Below are 18,967 nucleotides of genomic sequence, written 5' to 3'. Positions count from 1 at the left end.
GAGCTAACAAAAATGGAGATTGTATTGGGTGGGTCTGACTTAATCCAGGTGAAAAACTCTTTTTTTTTTTTTTTTTGTCTAAAGACAGAGTCTCACTCTGTCACCCAGGCTGGAGTGCAGTGGCGAGATCTCGGCTCACTGCAAGCTCCGCCTCCCGGGTTCACGCCATTCTTCTGCCTCAGCCTCCTGAGTAGCTGGGACTACAGGCGCCCGCCACCATGCCCGGATAATTTTTTGTATTTTTAGTAGACACACCCACCTTTAGTGATTTACTCTATTTAGCAAATATTTAACGCAATTCAACAAGCAGGTTCCTTGGGCTTTGACCTTCAAAGAAATGCAGGACACTCATCTTATGCAATTTAAAAGAGCTTTACTTAGTATACAATCTCCATACAATTCAGTAAAACAAATTATAAAAGCTCTTTGTAAGATTTTACCCAAAGGGTGTTAAAACAGAAAATCAATTGCCACAAGAAAGTAAAACACTCTCTCATCTCGAAAGCTTTTTTCCATGAACAGACAAACACTCTCTTAGGCCAAAAGGTTGCCATGTTTAAAGTATTTGGGAACATATTAACCAAGATACAGGATCTGAGAACACTTTATTGATTTTGAGATTTGAGTTAAATTTTAAAAACCAAATATTTTGTATGTTAATCAGGTAGGTTTTCGCTAAAGATGAACTCAAATTTTTACATCTTAGACAAAATCAATATGGAATCAGAATAGACATTTTTACTTTTAGTTAATTGTGAAATAAAGATGCAGATTGGATGATGTATTTACATATGCCTTTGCCACCTGGCAGCACCCAACCAAAACCACACACCCACACAAATGCACACACACGCACACACTCCTGTCACGCTGATCTCACAAGCGTTGGGAAAATCATCATTAACAGGATGATAAATGGCCTGGGTAACATCTAACTATGCTCCTGGCTAATATATTTGAAAACAATCCCTATTTTTCAAATGCCTGTAATAAAAGTGATTAGAACCTTCCAACTAAATTAGAATCTCTAATAACTATTGTGATCAGTATCAGTAGTTGGTCATTTAATAAAGTAGGCAGGTTAAAGTAGGGAATCATAACCTAAACTGTGTAACTGTACATTCGTTTGCCGATCTTCTGATATAAAGATACGGATTTTCCTTTGCCTAAGGGTCCAATGACTACAGTTCTACTTCTCACATAAATCACACCAATAACATGATTTGGGTCCCTTCTTCTCAGTTTAGTTTTTAAAGGTGGGATGAGTACTTAAATAAATCTATGAAGCAATCTAAGCTCAGAAATTTTCTTGATTTGTGTATTTTCCCCAACATCTTATAATTTTCCCAGTCACACCTAATTTAAAAGCAACTTTTATTGGCAACTCAGCCTTTATCAGTTTTTACCAAAGTATTCAACTTAATTTTTGCAGAAAGTTCTTTCTTTTCACACCCGTATTTTCCGTGTGTATGTAAATACTTAACTGAGTTGTGTACTTACAAGAGGAAGCAGAACTTGCACGGAGTGGTTTGGGACGGGTGCACAACTCAAGGGAGGGAGCCGGAGCACTGAGAACCCCAGAGAACAGCCTCCAGCTGTGCCGGGGCAGGTGGCTTACGAGAGAGATGGAGACTCCGGGGCCTGGGAGTCACATAGACAGAGTCCGTTAAGAGCACTTCTATTGTACTTAGAGGGTCTTCTGACTACTAACTCAGAAGCAAAATCAAGTGGGTTTTCTGTCAATAGAAAACAGAGCCATTCTTTGAGGCTATCACCACCCAGGTCTGAGTGGCGGGGAGTGCCGCTGCGGGTCTCTTGCTTCGGCCTGGTGGAGAGGCTGTAAGCCAGAGCCAGAAGTCAGATGCTCTTCTTTGCTTTCCTTCTGTGTACTCCAATGAGAAGGTCACATTGGAGACTACTGATGAGTGCTAAAAATATTTATTAATAACATGATTCATTGAGAGATTTGGTCATCAGGAAAGAAAAACTACTGTACATGGTCACAGTGTCTTGGAAAGAGTGTTAAGTATGGATTCTGTTTTGCAAGATTTTTTTGGCACTTTATATTTTTCACTGAAGACTGAGCACTAAAGGTGCTGGCAACAATGACACCTAAACTATGAAAAAAAATCACTGTTTGCCATCATTGCGGTGATAAGCATAAAAATTTAAGTACATGTTTCTTGTATATTAAGACTCCAAATGCCCAAATGCTTAGATGAATACATACAGGAATATTTAAAATAAATTTAAATATAGCCGTAACAGAGGATTTTGAAAACAAAAATCACAGAGTCTAACATATTGTACCTTACGTGTGCTTGGTTTCAATTAGAGTAAGGCACTCGCTGAAGGATATACTGACCCATGCTGTCAGCTACAACAGGCATGCATCATTATTGGCTTAATTAAAGTTTTAGTACTGATTAAAACGTTTTATTATTGTATTATCCTAAACTGCAGTGGTCTCCAATCTTATTAAGGGATACAGAAAAGGTATAATTCAGGAGTTTTGGTTGCATAATTTAATAACCCAGCTACTGTCAATTTTTTATTTAAATAAGTTTTGATAAAAGCTGAGTCTGCTGTGTCCAACATGACAGTGTAAAAGACTTTTTGAATGCTGCTTTATAAGTAGCAACTGAATATAAAATCATTTGAAAATGTGATGCAGCCATCTTGATGCCTATGGTAATTTACTTCAATACAACTGCAAGGAGAAATGCTTAAATCATTTCCACCTGGCAAGAACAGGGGAGAAAGTTAATTCCATTAGCCATCTTGATTTAATTAAATGCATACTATGTTCTTACTAGCAACTTTTACGTCCTCATCATTAGAAATTAATTATACAAGCAATTATCAAAAAAATTTTGAGCAGGTACATATACTCTTCTTTGTTGTTTATAAGTAAGCATGACTTAGAGGCACTTGGTTACCTTTTAATAAGGAAAAGAATTACACTACCAGGGCCTTCCCAGGAAGATTGGAGACCACAAGTCAAACTTGGTATGAAAATGCTGTCTGAAAATGCTGTCTGCTAAAAATACTGTATTAGTGAACTAGTTAAGATAGAACATTTAAAAAATATTCAGACTTCGCAAGATTCTAGGCTGTAAAAAATACAAAGGCTAAAAACACAAAAAGTTTACAAAATTGTGCAAACCCAATAAATTGAAATGAGTAAGAAATAAAGCAGGAGAGGTTAAAGAGTATCAGTAGGTTTTAAAATAATAACACTAAAATGTAATAAATTCTACTTGGCTACATATATTTCTGCCCCTTTAAGGACTTACAACTTGTAACACTTTTCTGTGCCCAGCATTAAAACACGTGTGCACATGCACACACACACACAGACACACACAATACATGACACATACTGCTGAAGTACTCCACATTACATTTCAGACAGTGTAACAAAATGTTTGATACAAAGCCTTAACATGATTTTTTTTGTTAATGTTAAAAGCATGACAACTGGAAAATATTATAACATTTTAAGGTAAAACAGGACACTAAAGAGCTTTTTAAAAAGCTACCAATTGGTCTTCACCAGTGAAATTATATTAAATAAGTCGATCATCATCTCTAGTTGATTCAATTACAGCTGTCTTAAGTCACCTGAAAATTAAAAGTATTTCAAATCCTGAGCAGGTGCTCATCTTCCAACATGTTATGTGCCTATCCAGGTATCCATGGAACACACATCATTCTTTCCAACAACATAATTCTAGGTCACTCTTAGAAAGTTGTCAACATTTAGGCTAAAGAACATTAACGAGAAAGATAGACACACAACAAAAAAGACTTCCACTTGTAGAAGATGCTTTCAAAGATGGCAACACTTGTGTAAACATCTGTAGAACTTACTCATATCACAGCTTGAAGGTTTGGGCTACCTACTTACATAGGAAACGTCATCTACTGAGTTTCATCATGATGCAGTTTCTCCGTATCAAAAATAGACACTGGGCAGAAATCTGCACTACTTGTTTCTGGACAGCTTGTAAACATGGAAGGTTTTGTTCTGGAACACTCTGGTGAAGTGGGCCACGTAGGGAGGCAGGTTTCTTTTGATCTCTTCACAGAAGCGAGGGTGGTCTGCAGGTTTCAAATCAGGATCATTCTCTCCTGGGCCATCCATCATCTAAAACCAAAACAAACCCAAATACAATTTGGGGGGGAAAATCCTATTTACAAAAGACAGTAGAAGGAATGGGTATTGGGTTTAAGAATGGTATGTGAGTGAAATTAAATTATATTATTTCAATGTCCATGGGCATTTGGAGATCATCAGGGCCATCCTTTTCTCCCTTCAGAAGTGCAGACCAAGGCTGAGAAGGAGAGTGCAGCATCACATGATGATCCCATTAATGGGAAAGCCAGAACTAGAACTCAGGTCTGCTTGCTCTTAGGAACATACGATGCTGTCTCTCTCATAGAAACGAAATACAGAGAACTACTGTGATCAGAGAAAGCTCTCTAACTCATCAGAAAAAGTCACATTTAGGCCAGGCGTGGTGGCTCATGCCTGAAAGCCCAGCACTTTGGGAGGCTCAGGCAGGAGGATTGCTTGGATCAGGAGCCTGAGACTCACCTGGGCAACACAGCGAGACCCCATCTTTACAAGAAATAAACAAAATTAGCTGGGTATGGTGATGTATGCCTGTGGTCCCAGCTACTTGGGAGGCTGAAGTGGGAGGATCACTTAAGCCTGGAAGGTTGAGGCTGCAGTAAGCCAAGATCACGCCACTGCATTCCAGTCTGAGTGACAGAGTGAGACCCTGTCTCCAAAAATAAATAAATAAATAAATAACTGAAAAAATCACACTCAAATCAAAATTTAAATGGATGTCTCTGGTCTGTACCACCTCTGAACTCAAGACAATTATGAACTATGATTCTCCTTGGGCAAAAATCTGAATCTCAAATTCTGTACAGTCAAGATTTTTTTTTTTTTTCAAATTTAGGCTAGGTTTGTCACTTTGTCCAACTTGTTTACAAATATTTATTGGCTTTTATACCATTAATTACAGCACACATCACACCTCTAAAGGGTGAAAATCTGTTTGCTCTACTGAGACCTGGCATAGCTCCAAGAACACTTTCCTCAGAAGGGAGAAGGGAGAAGGGAGAAGCAGCTTGCTGCTTTTCTGCTCTGGAGTGCAACTTAGCCTCTGAAAGCTGGCCTGTGGAAATGCACCAGTGGACACAGGACACTCAGTGGAAGAGGGCAAAAGCGGTAGGGGGAATCCACCACCTAGACCGGAGGGCAGGAGGGCCCCACCATCCCCGCCATGCAGCAGCTAGCCAATATGAAGCGTTGGAGCAGTGGGTTTAAAGGCTGAGGTTTTGTTTATAGCAGCAAAATCCTTAACAGATACATTTTATGCAGAGCCCCATCATACAAATGAGCTGAAGGCAGAGCTGCTCTGTTTGGTGTGACACTGGGGACCCAGGGCTCCCCTCTCACCTCTCCCTTGCCCAGCCCCGGTGGCAGTCACTAAAGTGCCAAGAGAGGGGTTCTGTAGGAAGCAAGAGAAAAAGCAAATACTTGATTCGTAGCGTAATTCAACTAGACATAAAGGATAAAGATTCACATTCTTAGGATTCAAATCAGAGTCCCGCTCCTCCAGGAGACCCCCACACAGGGAGAGGCAGCATGCTCACGTGGCCGTTGGCGATGTCCAGCAGGTCCCGGAGTCGGCAGCCCCGGCGGTGCCTCCGCTCGTAGCAGATGCTGTCTTCCAGGATTACGTAGTCGGTGCCGAAGGACCTTAGAAGGGCATGCACTTCCTCTGGCGCCCTCTTGGCATATATCTGATAAACCTTCAAAAAGAGATAAAAATGCAATGTGGCAAATGCTACTTGACTGCCAGGGAGTTAACTATGTGATGTAACCTTCCACAGGGCTGAGTCTAAGACCTAACACCCAAGGCGCTCTCTCCAGCCCAGGCCACGCTGCACTCGTTCATTTGTAGGCCTGGAGCGTGTGCGTGGAAGTTCCCAGAACGCTGTGAGTTCTCGGCCTTGGGAAGACAGTGAGCTAGGAAGAACACATCTGGATTCAGAATGTATTACTTCAAGACAGGACTATATTCATCAGTAGGCACCAATTCTAAGACTGCTGTCCCAAGGTAAATGACAGGGCTGAGTAAATAAGACACAGTCTCTACCTTTAAAAAGGGGACCCCCAGACTAAACTGGCCCATTAAGGGTGATGGGACAGTCTGAGGGACACACATCCCAATAAGGCAGAGCCCCAGCTTCTGAAACTGGTAGGTGGGGAGAAGGATCCCTGTAGGGTCTCTGCTCCTAGGCTGGGGCAGCATTGGCTGCTTTACCTGCTACGCCGCATCTCAGCTAATTGAGAGACCCCACTGCTCCTCTCCCTTTTGTCCATCCTAGGGGTGAGAGCCACTTGCAGCACACCGTGGGCAACGCCACAGGAGGCCCCCTTCACGTTCATACCAATGCCACCCACCCTCAGTGGATGGATGCAAACTGAGCATCCCAGATTCTGGGGCTGGCATGGAAACAGGCTGTGTGAGGTGCTGAATGTAGGGGTTCATGAAGAGAGGTACTGCCTCCTTTGTTGCGCCGATTTTGAGTGCTAGATTTCTGATTTGGGCTTGAGGGTCTAACTTGATGTGTCCACATGGATGGGTGAAATGGTAGGGAGGTAGGATGCTGTTACTGTGACAACTGTGTCGTCCTGCAGTCCAGCACAAGGTCTCAGGCTGAAGGCATTCCAAGGATTCCAGGGTCATGATGAAGAGCCGTAGGGCCTTCAGGATGTCAGTGTGTGGGGACTAACCCTAGTACTGAGACAGGAAAGGAGATGCCCAGGACGCTCTGTGCACTTGACCTGTCTTTTCTGCAGTCTCCAGTCCAAGCAGTGGAGGCCACCCCTGATGAACCTGATGCCTGCAAAGCCAGGGAGCCTCTTTCCTGCATCCTCCTAGTTAATTTGGAACTATCTGGAACACCTGAGCCCATCAAAAAATTCCTATTTTAGCAGAAGTTTAAATTCAAATGATTCTTATACAAGACAGGAGATTAGTAAAAATCATCTGCTTTTAGGCTAGTCAAATCTCACTCAAAACAAGACTTTTTCAACAACTTTTTAACCGCCAACATGAAAAAAGTGACATTAGGAAACATTTATGAGTTTGAAACCTGATTGGTGAGGACGAAGGGACACAGGCACCTTCCTGCACTGCTGACTTGAATGTAAACAGATACAACCTGTAGACAGAGGACTTGATAACCTCTCTCGATTTACATTACAGATGCCAACAACCCTGACCCAGCACTTCCCCATCCAAGAATCTGCTGTACAGACAGACACTGTGCCTGGAAAGAGTGATGGGCAGACAAGTTTATCTGCAGCATTGTTCATATAATCACAAAAGACAGAGAAACAGCAGAAATGGCTAAATAAAATATGCCACATCCATGTAAAATATTAAGCAGCTTTAAAAATAAGAAGGAAGCTGTTAATATACTGAATATAGAATGTTTTCCAAAACACATTAAGTGCCAAAGAAGCAGAATGTAGAATGCCGCTTCTTTTGTAAAAATGGAGAAATGAGCACCACCCTCCCCCCATATTTGTATATGTATGAAATACCTGTGGAAGGAAACACAGGAAACTGCTAACATTATCTGCCTCCTAGGAGGGGAACTAAGAACTGCAATAATGGGAGAGGCACTTTTCACCATATTTCCTTTTGTATGTTCTGAATTTTGAACTATGAGACTGTATTATTATCTATTAAAAAACAAAAACCCCAGACTTCAGAATGGTCCATAAGAAATGTGAACAGTATGCCTCAACTCCTTTTCCTTCCCCTCCCTAATCCAAAAGCTTTGCTCCCAAACGCGCTCTTCTGCACATCTCAAGGCATGTGTCTTCTCGGTTCTTCCCTGGGGAGGACCTGTGGCCTAACGTCACGTCCTTAGTGGACATGGGCAGGCAGAGGTCCTGACCTGGGGAGGACCTGTGGCTTAATGGCACATCCTTAGTGGATGGGCAGGCAGAGGTCCTGAACCAGGAGATGCCAGCCCTGTGCACTTACGTTCTGATTTCCCCTCTGATATGGTTTGGCTGTGTCCCCACCCAAATCACATCTTGAATTCCCACGTGTTGTGGTAGGGACCGGGTGGGAGGTAACTGAATCACGGGGGCAAGTCTTTCCCATGCTGTTCTCCTGGTAGTGAATACATCTCATGAGATCTGATGGTTTTGTAACGGGGAGTTTCCCTGCACAAGCTCTCTTTTTGCTTGCTGCCATCCATGTATGACATGACTTGCTCTTCCTTGCCTTCTGCCATGATTGTGAGGCCTCCCCAGCCATGTGGCACTGTAAGTCCATTAAACCTCTCTTTCTTCTGTAAATTGCCCAGTGTCGGGTATGCCTTTATCAGTAGCGTGAAAACAGACTAATACACCCTCCTAACCTAATGCTGGAGGGTGCAGCATTCAGCCCCATCTTTACCACACATAGGGGCCCGCAGCCCATAGCTGGCCCACAAGAAGCGAGGGGAGGCACTGGGGAGCCTCACCGCTCTGGTCCGCTCTCTCAGGCTGCTGTCTTCGTAGTGCGGGTGGTTGGTTAGGGTCCTTCCTGTGCACAGCTTGACTCCGGCCAGCAACTGCATGCTTCCCGCAAACACAGCTTTTCTTGGAGTGTTAGAGCTGAAAGATTTTAGAGTCTGAATTAGCCCCACTGTTAAGAGGTCCTTAAAGACAACAAAGAAGACAATATTAAACTCTTTCAGAAGAATCCAGCTATGTTACCAAGTGTTACGAGCCAGGGAAAAAAAAACGGGAGTTTGCTTCAGTTTTGATTTGCACTCAAACTATTGAGTGCAAAAGTAATTGCGGTTTTTGCCATTACTTTCAATGGAAAAAACCTCAATTACTTTTGCACCAGCCCCATATTTTTTACAACAATGTTTTGTATCTGTTTTTGACTGTTCACCAGAATAACAGTGGGGAAACTTCTTACTGTTTTGCTAGGTTTACTTTTATAAGGAATTGTCTTAGAAGGCAGGCAGTGTAGCTCTTGAGTGCAGGCTTCTAGGCCAAGACCCACAATCCTCTCCTGCTATTGTTCCAGAGGGGCAGAGTCTAACAAAAATAACCTAAAAGATTGCCACTGCTTTGCGTATTGAACTTAACAAAAGGGCTACCTAGAGCAATATGTAACAAATCATCAAGCCAGAAACTGCAGGTGATCATGAGTCAGTTCCAAGGGTTTTTGCTTAAAAAAGCAATAAGGAAAAAAAATCACAGATACCACCATGAATAAAAACAGAATTAACAACAACAACAAAAAAACATGGAAACAAGATTCTGAAATAGCCAATATCTTATTACTCAATATGGGGGATACACAAATACTTCTGATGTGAAAACACAATTATTTTACACATACCTTTGGTCCTGATTATGAGAAACTATATACAGTTCAAGGAACACAGGGCACTCTAGTATTAAGGCACAAACTCACTTTCCAGTTCCCACCATGCTACGATTCTCTGTCTCCCAGGGGTGTGAGGGGCAGGGACTAGGACCAAGAAAAGCCTCCCAGAATATAGGAAAAGCATTTTTCCTTTTTCCTCCCTGGAAAAAAGGAATCATAGTAGCTGATTTAATTCCTTTCCTTTTTTTTTTTTTTGGAAACGTGAGTGACAGTCACTTGTAAGCGGTCAAGGAGTTAATTTCTCAGGAGGCCCTAAGGGCTCTCTTCTAGGGATTCTCCTGAGTGCAGAATTTCCCACAGAGGCCCACTGAGGACACTGCGGGCTGCGTTTATCCTTCTTTTGTTGAGAGGAGTCTGTGCCTGCTGGACTGAACTAAAATGAGGAAGATGGTTGTGAGGAGTTTATTTAAAATCATTAAAATTCAACATCCTCTGCAGAAAAAGCCACGGCAGGCTGTTCTCCATGGCTTTGGAGCAGGGCACGCAACTAGCTCTGGTGCTGCGGTTTCTAAGAGAAGCCTCATCACATTCATACATCCCACTAGGATGTTTTATTTATTCCAACTCAGCGCTAAGACTCCAGCGTGAACGCCATCCAACAGAGGCCTTGGATGTCTACAAGCAAGACATCCCACAATTCAAGTTGTGACATTTACAAATAGTTTACTTTTGAAAAATTCAAGATTTTCTTTCTAACAATGACACTCTCATTCACTTGCATTCCAATAAGCGTTCTTAAGTGAGGAAAAAAAGTGGCTGGAATGACAATGAGCATACATAATGACACATAATATGCATCCCCTCTCGCATGCCAGAGTCTAGAATGCAGATTCCAACAGGAAAAAAGTTTCACATGAACTTGGCTGCACTTGAGAGCTTGTCATTCTGACAGACCCAGGAACAAGAACAAATAGATGTTAGCTCTGTCCTCCGTACAAACAATTTACAGGGACTCTCTCACATTCTGTCCCACATGGTCAGAGGATTAAGAGGGTTTCAATGAAAACGCGAAGGTGCACAGAATTCCTTAGTGAAAGGTTTCACTGAAATTCAGTTTAATTCAACTGACACTTACTAAACACTCTGGGCCTTGTGTACTGTGCTACCCTCACCTAGAGTGTAATTGCTAAAGGAAACAAGTACGAACAAATATTAATTTTTTAAAGTGCCACCATTTTTCCAAGCCAGGCTTCTTTCCTTTAAATACTCTCAACTGGCATGAGCCATTCCACAGCAATCAACGATACGATAACTTGACACATCCATGCCAAAAAGTGGCTGTCTTTGGTCCTCTGAACTAGACAGATTTAGGATGCAGAGAGAACATGATGAGTCTGGTTTCCACGCCTGGCAGAGCAGGAGGTGGAGGCGAGAGCTATCAGGGGCGAATGATCCTGGTTTGTAGTCTCACTGCCTGAACAGTGCCAAGCTGGCCTTCTACACAAAAGACAAACCCGGCAGCTGAGCTTCCAACATCCATTCCAATCACAAGACTGTCTCACCATCACCGTTTTGAATGTATAATAGGAATCTCTGTGCAGCTTCAGCACCAAGATGATGCACAAAGCTATATGTAGCATGCATTTTATAATTACAGCAGAGATGACAGGCCTTGTTATCCAGCCACAGCTAATGACCAAGGTTTCAGCCTGCCTCCTGGACTATAATCATAGCCCTTGATGAATTACAGAGTTCACAAAGGCTTAAATGCCCAAAGTCCTAAACTGCCCTCTAGGGAGTTATAACGTTCTTTCTTTATTCAAAAAATATTGCTGAGGGTCTACTATGTGCTGGGCTGGCAAACAGGGTATGACAACCTGTCTTCAAGAAGCTTAGTTAGACCAGGTGTGGTGGCTCATGTCTGTAATCCCAGCACTTTGGGAGGCCAGGTGGGGAGATCACTTGAGGTCAGGAGCCTAAGACCAGCCTGGCCAATATGGTGAAACCTGTCTCTACTAAAAATACAAAACTTAGCCGGGCGTGGTGGTGGGTGCCTGTAATGCCAGCTACTCAGGAGGCTGAGGAGGGAGAATCACTTGAACCCGGGAGGCATAAGTTGCAGTGAGCCAAGATAGTGCCACTGCACTCCAGCCTGGGCAACAGAGCAAAACTCCAGCTAAAAAAAAAAGAAAAAGGCTTACTTAACAGCTCCCATTACAGACAAACACTTCAAAATAACCCAGTGCTGTAGTGAGCCTAGTCTATCACATATTTACTAATGCTTACTGCAAGCCTTCAGCTAAGCTGGAAATGAAACAGCAGTCACTGAAGATGCTCTCTCCCCAGCAGGTTCTAAGAGCTCTTGAGTGGCTCCCACCCCCGGCCCCCAGCAGGTGCAGCCCCAAGGCAACAGCAGGGCCATCGCCAGCAGAGTGAGTGACACATGGCTGCTCAGGGGAATGAAAGAAAAAATGGAATAAAGCTCATTAAGTTGTGACTGTCTTAATGTCTGGACTTATTAGCAAAAAGTCAGAAAGTTTAAAAGAAGTGTAATCTGTTTAATGTGTTAGTGCCACAATCATCTGGATTGTTAACATACTCTTTCACTGAGGACTTGGCTTTATTTTAAAGCAGTAAAATACACATATCCTCATGCCTATAAGATGAATTAAAAAATAATACTTCTGGGCTGGGTGCAGTGGCTCACGCCTGTAATCTGAACACTTTGGGAGGCTGAGGTGGGTAGATTGCTTGAGGTCAGGAGTTCGAGACCAGCCTGGCCAACACGGTGAAACCCCATCTCTATCAAAGATACACAAATTAGCCAGGTGTGGTGGTGCCTGCCTGTAGTCCCAGCTACCTGGGAGGCTGAGGCAGGAGAATCGCTTGAACCCGTGAGGTGAAGGTTGCAGTGAGCCGAGATCACGCCACTGCACTACAGCCTGGGCAACAGAGATTCCATCTCAAAAAGTAAATAAAATAAAATAAAACCAAAAATAACACTTATTTGAAAATGACTGACTTCTGAGGACAGTAGGGATGATGCTTCTTCCCTCCATGCCATGTGGCCTTGTCTCATACGCCAGCTCCATGGTAAACCTGGGAAATATCACTGCTACTTCCAATACTTCACTCTACCCGTAAGGCAAATGCCAAAGGAAAAGCTACAAGCAAAGTGGAACAAAATGAGAAACAAACAATCACACATTTCTAAACTTAAAAAGATACTTATATTCACTGTCCTTTCTATTTTGTGGTAAATTTAGCAGGCAAAGGGAGAAGGCATCCGTTGTCCTTAGCTGAAAACATGCACAGTGATGGACATAATGCCGGGTGCTCTTCCTTCACAGACACTCTTGCCTGATACAGTCTGTGGTCTGTATCTAAAATAGCTAATGTGCTTTTAACCATTGAATGACATTTCTCTATTATAGAAAAACAAAGCAATTTTTACAAATGTTTGAACAAATGATGTATAAAATGAAAGGATAATTTGTTTTTATAGCTCTCTGCCAAGCTCCATAGCAGGCTGCCCAACCTGCACACAATTTGTTCTGTAAGAAATGTCACTAAATAATGACAAGGACTCACAGGTCAAATGGATTTACATTATATAATTTAAATGTCATTCCAGGAAGACCTGATGGCATTTTGAACAAATAATCTCATTTATTTTTGAAGCTCTAAGCTTCAACAAGTTAATTGCTGTTGAACTAATGGGGAAACTGAGCATTATAATATAATGTGTGAACATTTGCTTTATCTACACTTCAAAAATTTATAGAATTATGCAAATACTACAAAATGATTCATTAAATAGAAAAGAGGCTTATAGGCATTTAAGGTCTGAACTTAGCCAACATCATATTTAAAATATACACTAACTTTCTGCTTTGGTTAAATGTGAAAGAAAGTTGGTCCATTTTTTCAGACCCATTGAGAAAATACCGCACACACAGGTTTCATTACTGGAAAGAGACTATTTCCAGTGAAAATCTCCTAAAGCGAAGTAGCTAAAATGTCATCCCTCAAAATATGCAAATCTATAGATCTGCCTATCTTATTTGCAAAATGTCAGAAGAAAATTTTCAGGAACGAAAAATGAAATTCAAGGACACAAAGGAACAAGGTAGAAACCACAGATTGTGGTTGCATTCAGCCTTGCTGAGGTAAACGTGCTTTCTAATCACACAGAAAACCTTTAAAACTACCGCCTGATTTTTGCTGAAAGAGATACCAGAAGGCAAAAAAAAAAAAAAAAAATCCAAGTTTTTAATCTTTGTATCCAGGAAACCTTATCAGCAAAGAAGGGTAAATATGAATATATGCATTTAAATCTGCTTGAAAACAAGGCATGCAATGCATCGGTGTAGCGTGGAGAGCAGCAGGTAGGTGAATGCACAAAGGCTGGGGTGTGGAAGGCTGGACATGCCTCCCAGCTCTTAGGGAAGGCAGCTGGGGCTACCGCAGCCTGGGGCCCTGACTTTAACAACATGTCAAATGTCACACCGTCCTTGTAAAAAAGAGCAGCTTAATCCCTAAACACTGTTGGTTTCATACTGAAACTTCAATCTCTACTCCTTTTAGGAGCTAAAGATAGGAAAGCATAAAACATTTTCTATTACTAAAAATTAGAATTCTAAAAAAAACTTTCCCACTGAACTTGCTAAGCCACTGAAGTACTTAAAATGGAGTTGAGGGTGAGAATTCGGGAGAAAAGAATGAGGGCAACTGTGCTGAGGCGAGGCCCAGCGGTTACTCCAGTGAAAGGCAGCTGCAGTGGCGCACCACCTGCATCCACAAACTTCACACGGTGCCCATACACAGCTGGGGCTCGATGAACATCTGCTGAACTATATTAATAAGTGCACAACTTCAGATGTGAAATAACTTTATAAATTAGTTAAGGCTTTAAGAGTCTTCACAGGAATCCAATCCCTTGGGTATGACCCTTCTCATGTTAAGTGTCACCCTCAAGTAATGCCCTTTATTTTCCCTTGAGGATATCTCTTCAGCCCATAAAAAAGAAAAGAACCAACTCCCACTGAGGCAACCACATCTTTCAATTTACCCTCAAAGCAGAGAAGCCCTCTGACAATACTTGGAAAGCCTGAATCTCCAAGCGGAAGCCCTGTGTCCAGGAGCACAACGTGATGCTTCGTGTGGAGTGTGGCTTACTCCAGCAGCAAGGACACGGGGCGGGACACTTCCAGGTGTGTGAGTGATGAAGAGGACGGATAAGCTTCTTTTTAACACTTCATGTAAGGGGTGCCCTGTGCCAAAATGGAGGGTCACTTGAGGTGTCCCCAGGGTTTCCACAGGCCACTATTTCTCTAGTTGTGATTCATCCCAAGGACAGCCATCCCTCCCCTAATGGAGGCTGTGCCCCTGTCCAATAGATGCCGTGATGACTGCATGGGCAGAAGACAGACATTTGAGTGTGTCTGCTTTGACTGTCTGGGAACAGGGCAGACAGGAAGACAGGCTGGGGAGGACAGAGGCAGCCCTCAAGGACAGTGCTGGTACTCTGCGAGGCGTCTTGGGACTCTTTCAGACACAGCCCATGCGTCTGAAAGAGTCCTTAGGCCGCAGCCTTTTCTCCAGCACAACTCATACTTGCTAATAACATGGATACCGTGTGGCTAATCAAAGCAGTGAGGTGAAACTTGAAGGTCATATTTTATGTTTCAAAAACAGAAGAAATCAGGGCAGATTAAAAGAATATTAAGGCAGTCACTTGCGTTTGGAATCCACACCTACAGGCCAGTGTGGATTTGAGTGTTGATTTAAACAAACATATCTGATGTCTACACAGACTTTATTTTGGCATACATTCATCACCACTTACGCTTATTTTGCAAACATGCCAAGCAACTAGTTTTACAAAAACATTATTTAGATTTGAAGAACTTCATCGCTTCTCGGCCTTTTGGCTAAGATCAAGTGTAGATTTGAAGAACTTTAGGGGAAAAAGCTGAGACTAGATCACAATAGAAAAAATTTTTTGGAACAAGGCAAATCCTTCAGTTGCTGAGAATTAAAAAAAAAAAAAAAAAAGCCAAAAGAGTATGTCTACTACAAAAGCAGTACAGGGAGAGGAGCTGTTAGCAAAAGGAGGGTCTGAGGAGTGAACATCACCTCCCAAACGAGGGAAATAGGACACTTGTATTTTACACCTGGAATCATCTCTCATCCATAGTTTTTCAGAGCCAGAAATGTTATTTTAATTTTCTGTGGGGAAAAGCATAAAAATAAAGGCACTGCAAATAAATATATCCAGTCTGAGACTGCCAAAGATAACCTGGGGCTCTGCTAGAATACATTTTTAATGACTTTATGATTAATTCCTGAAAGACTGGGGTGTTTATGGTGCTAATCTGAGATCCGCAAGACCCACCACCTTCAGCATGCTACCAGAAAGCAGGGGTCCTCAGCATTAATTTCAACAGCACCGTTCTGAAAATAGAAAATATCAGCCTCAACTTCAGATGTACGTCATAAATTTCCAGCTGACTATAGTTAATGCAAAAGTAATTAGCTTTCCTTTACACGAATAACTCTCTTTCCTTGTACATAATAAATACTGAAGGAATTATTTACTCTGTAATCGTCTGGCATGATTTAAAATTAAATAAATAAAGCACGGCTTAGTGCTCTCAGCACTAGAAAGATGTGAAAAACTATACTCACTGCATCTAGTCAAACCCAGCCCGACATTAGGACCAAAGCCATGTGTATGTTTTAGATAAAAATCTCTATGAGATCCATGCGTTGCTCTAGGGAGGCCTCAGCTATCAAGCACTGACCATCTCTGCAGACACGCAGGGCTGACCTGTACTGGTGAGTAAGCATTAGCCATGGGACACAGACAATCCAGCCAATGCTTTCCGAAGGCACCACATGTGATGCACAGCCTCTATTTACATGTGAATAATTACACTGCTGCTTTCTGGTTAAAAGTAGGGAAATACAGTGTTCCAGGGCATAGGAATGGTGCTCTGGGTAGAAAAGTTTATTTTTGCTGGTGGGAGGCAGATTTTGTTAATAAAGCTTTGAAACACACAAATTTCATTCTGATGCTGAATGCTGAGGCCAAACAACAAAGTGCCGGCAGAAATAAGAGCCAATAGGACACTAAAGCATTATGATAGTCAAGATGGAAAGTTCCAGGTTTTGTATCTAAAATTTTCTCTGGTTCTAGGCTTTGGCAATATGACAAGTTAACATGAAATCTGCACTGAGCTGTCATGAGCCTCTACTTAACTGGAGTTTACAGTATAATTTAAAAAACGAGGAAAGAATATTTTCTTTCCTTTTTTTTTTGAGAGTGAGTCTTGCTCTGTCACCCAGGATGAAGTGTAGTAGCGCGACCTTGGCTCACTGCAACCTCTACCTCCCGAGTTCAAGTGATTTTCCTGCCTCAGCCTCCTGAGTAGCTAGGAGGCACCTGCCACCATGCCTGGCTAACTTTTGTATTTTTAGTAGAGACAGACGGGGTTTCATTATGTTGGCCAGGCTAGTCTTGAACTCCTGACCTCAGGTGATCAGCCCACCTCAGCCTCCCAAAGTGCTGGGATTACAGGCGTGAGCCATTGCGCCTGGCCAGAAATAATACTTTCAAGTGTCACCATTAGTAGAAAATCAGAATGGTATAAAAATGAAAATAATGAAGATAAAATTGGCAGAGACATAAAATTTTAAGTTTCAACAGATATTATAAATAAACTTCTATTGCTATTTCTGTCAGTGGTTTGAAATTTATTTATTGAATCTGTTTTCCTCTCCAAATGGGTATTTTCCTTTCTTCATGAGATATAGCTGGAGAGAATATTTCTTAAATAGAAAGACGTTATTTTCAAATACAGAGTTTTAAAGAAAAATGTAGTAAGGACGAATGTTTCTTCGTAACTAGATTCAGAAACAAACAAAAAACCCCCAAAACGAAATGTGGTCTATAGTGACTCTTAAAAGGCACTTAAAATTTTAAAAGTTAAAAAAAATCCTCTTACTTAATCCAGTTCATCAGCTCCACTGTATCTGGATCATAGAATTCTCTCAACTCGGAGAGTTCATCCATCATTCCTGGCCAGAACTGAAATTAAAAACAAAACAAAACAAAAACAAAATCCACCCCTATACCCACAACTATCACTAAGATTAAATGAAAAAAAGATAAACTGCATATAATGTGTGAACTAAATAAACATGGCAACTGGAATATACAACTATTTCACCTCTGCAGCAACCCTCCTAATACAAGGGAACTAGCGTCTGGGAAGTTTCTGAAATTATCTTCAGCTGAAGCTAATTAGGATGCGAGGTATCGCCAACTTTAAAAAATGAGCTTTTTATCTTGCTCCAATAAAAATGCTATTGTATGTGATGTTAATACCCAGCAAAACATTATTTTGACATGACAAGAATGCCAACCATGAGAAAGCTCACAGTCCATTAGGAATATGTAATTAACTAATACCATGCAATTTACCCCTAAAAGTAGAATGTATCCTGTAGAAGACAGAGCCGTTTTACTGCTGCAAAAATGCTTTAGAATACGGCATTGTTTTATCCTCACAATAACCCACGACATGGATGACGCAACAGACAGCATCACCCATTGGGATTTATTTTTCATTTAGAAGTGTGGAAACTGTGGCTCAGAGAGGTATCTGACTTGACCAAGTCACAAGTGGCAGAGCTACAACCTGGACCCTGGCTCCAAATCCAGCCCCCTTTTCATTTCATAATAGCATGATTGTATTTTTGTACTAGAAATCTGGTCAAATGGTTTGACATATATTAATATAATTGCTGGTACAATAAGAGAGAAGAATATTTAAATGTAGGGCTCTCCAGGAATATCTGGTACATCTGGCTGTATTTATAGCACTTGGTACCTCCTGGTCAACTTGAGTACTTAAGGTTTTCTAAACAAAATGTAAAAATTACTCTCTGAATTACCTACTTATCTAATATCTTAAGTCCATTTAATTCAACAATTAACTAAATCTTAAATTAATTGTTTTTATCAAATGACAGTTGACTAAAAAGACTTGATCATATCTATATACATCCTAAGGTCAAAGGTAGAATTTGCTTCACATATTAGCATAGAAGACCAATGACAATGTATGTATGCTCCACTGATGTAGAAAATATAATACTTTTATTTAAGAACCACTAGTAGAATCAAAGCAGCACCTGATTGATCTCTGGCTGTGTTTGAGACCTATCACTGTTTTTTTGGTCATCTCATCTTTGGCCATTTTTACTGCTCATTCAAATCTTGTCTCCTGGGTGGGTGAATCAGGAAAATTGCTAGTGATGGGAAATCAGGTGTCAGGACTTCTGGTTCTAGTTTTTGGAAGAGATGTAGTAAAAATTACTGATTAAATGACGCCTTTGTAATATTTCAATGATCTATTTTTCCTTATTAATTTGATAACCAATAGAATACCAACTTTTTAATGAAATGGTCTAATTCTTATAGTATAAACATATTTGAAATCTGTGAACTCAATGAATATTAGATA

At 41.4% G+C, this 18,967-nt stretch overlaps 1 protein-coding gene across 3 annotated transcripts in view; it reads right to left on the bottom strand.

Annotated features, from left to right (window-relative positions):
- Positions 1-353: 353 nt before the first annotated feature.
- DPY19L3 (dpy-19 like C-mannosyltransferase 3) overlaps positions 354-18,967 on the bottom strand; it is an 82,068-nt gene continuing 63,454 nt past the window's right edge. For all 3 annotated transcript variants that reach the window (XM_055237108.2, XM_055237109.2, XM_055237110.2), the window contains exons 16-19: positions 17,444-17,526; positions 8,572-8,704; positions 5,674-5,832; positions 354-4,150 (exon numbers count right to left, since the gene is read on the bottom strand). In XM_055237108.2, the coding sequence (XP_055093083.1) occupies positions 3,989-4,150; positions 5,674-5,832; positions 8,572-8,704; positions 17,444-17,526 (537 nt within the window). In that variant the 3' untranslated portion in view covers positions 354-3,988. The remainder of the gene's footprint in view (positions 4,151-5,673; positions 5,833-8,571; positions 8,705-17,443; positions 17,527-18,967) is intronic.

The sequence above is a fragment of the Symphalangus syndactylus genome, chromosome 13 (assembly GCF_028878055.3).
Source record: "Symphalangus syndactylus isolate Jambi chromosome 13, NHGRI_mSymSyn1-v2.1_pri, whole genome shotgun sequence".
Classification (NCBI taxonomy): domain Eukaryota; kingdom Metazoa; phylum Chordata; class Mammalia; order Primates; family Hylobatidae; genus Symphalangus; species Symphalangus syndactylus.
The sequence above is the reverse complement of the archived record's forward strand: the minus strand, read 5'-3'. Positions and strand labels throughout refer to the sequence as shown.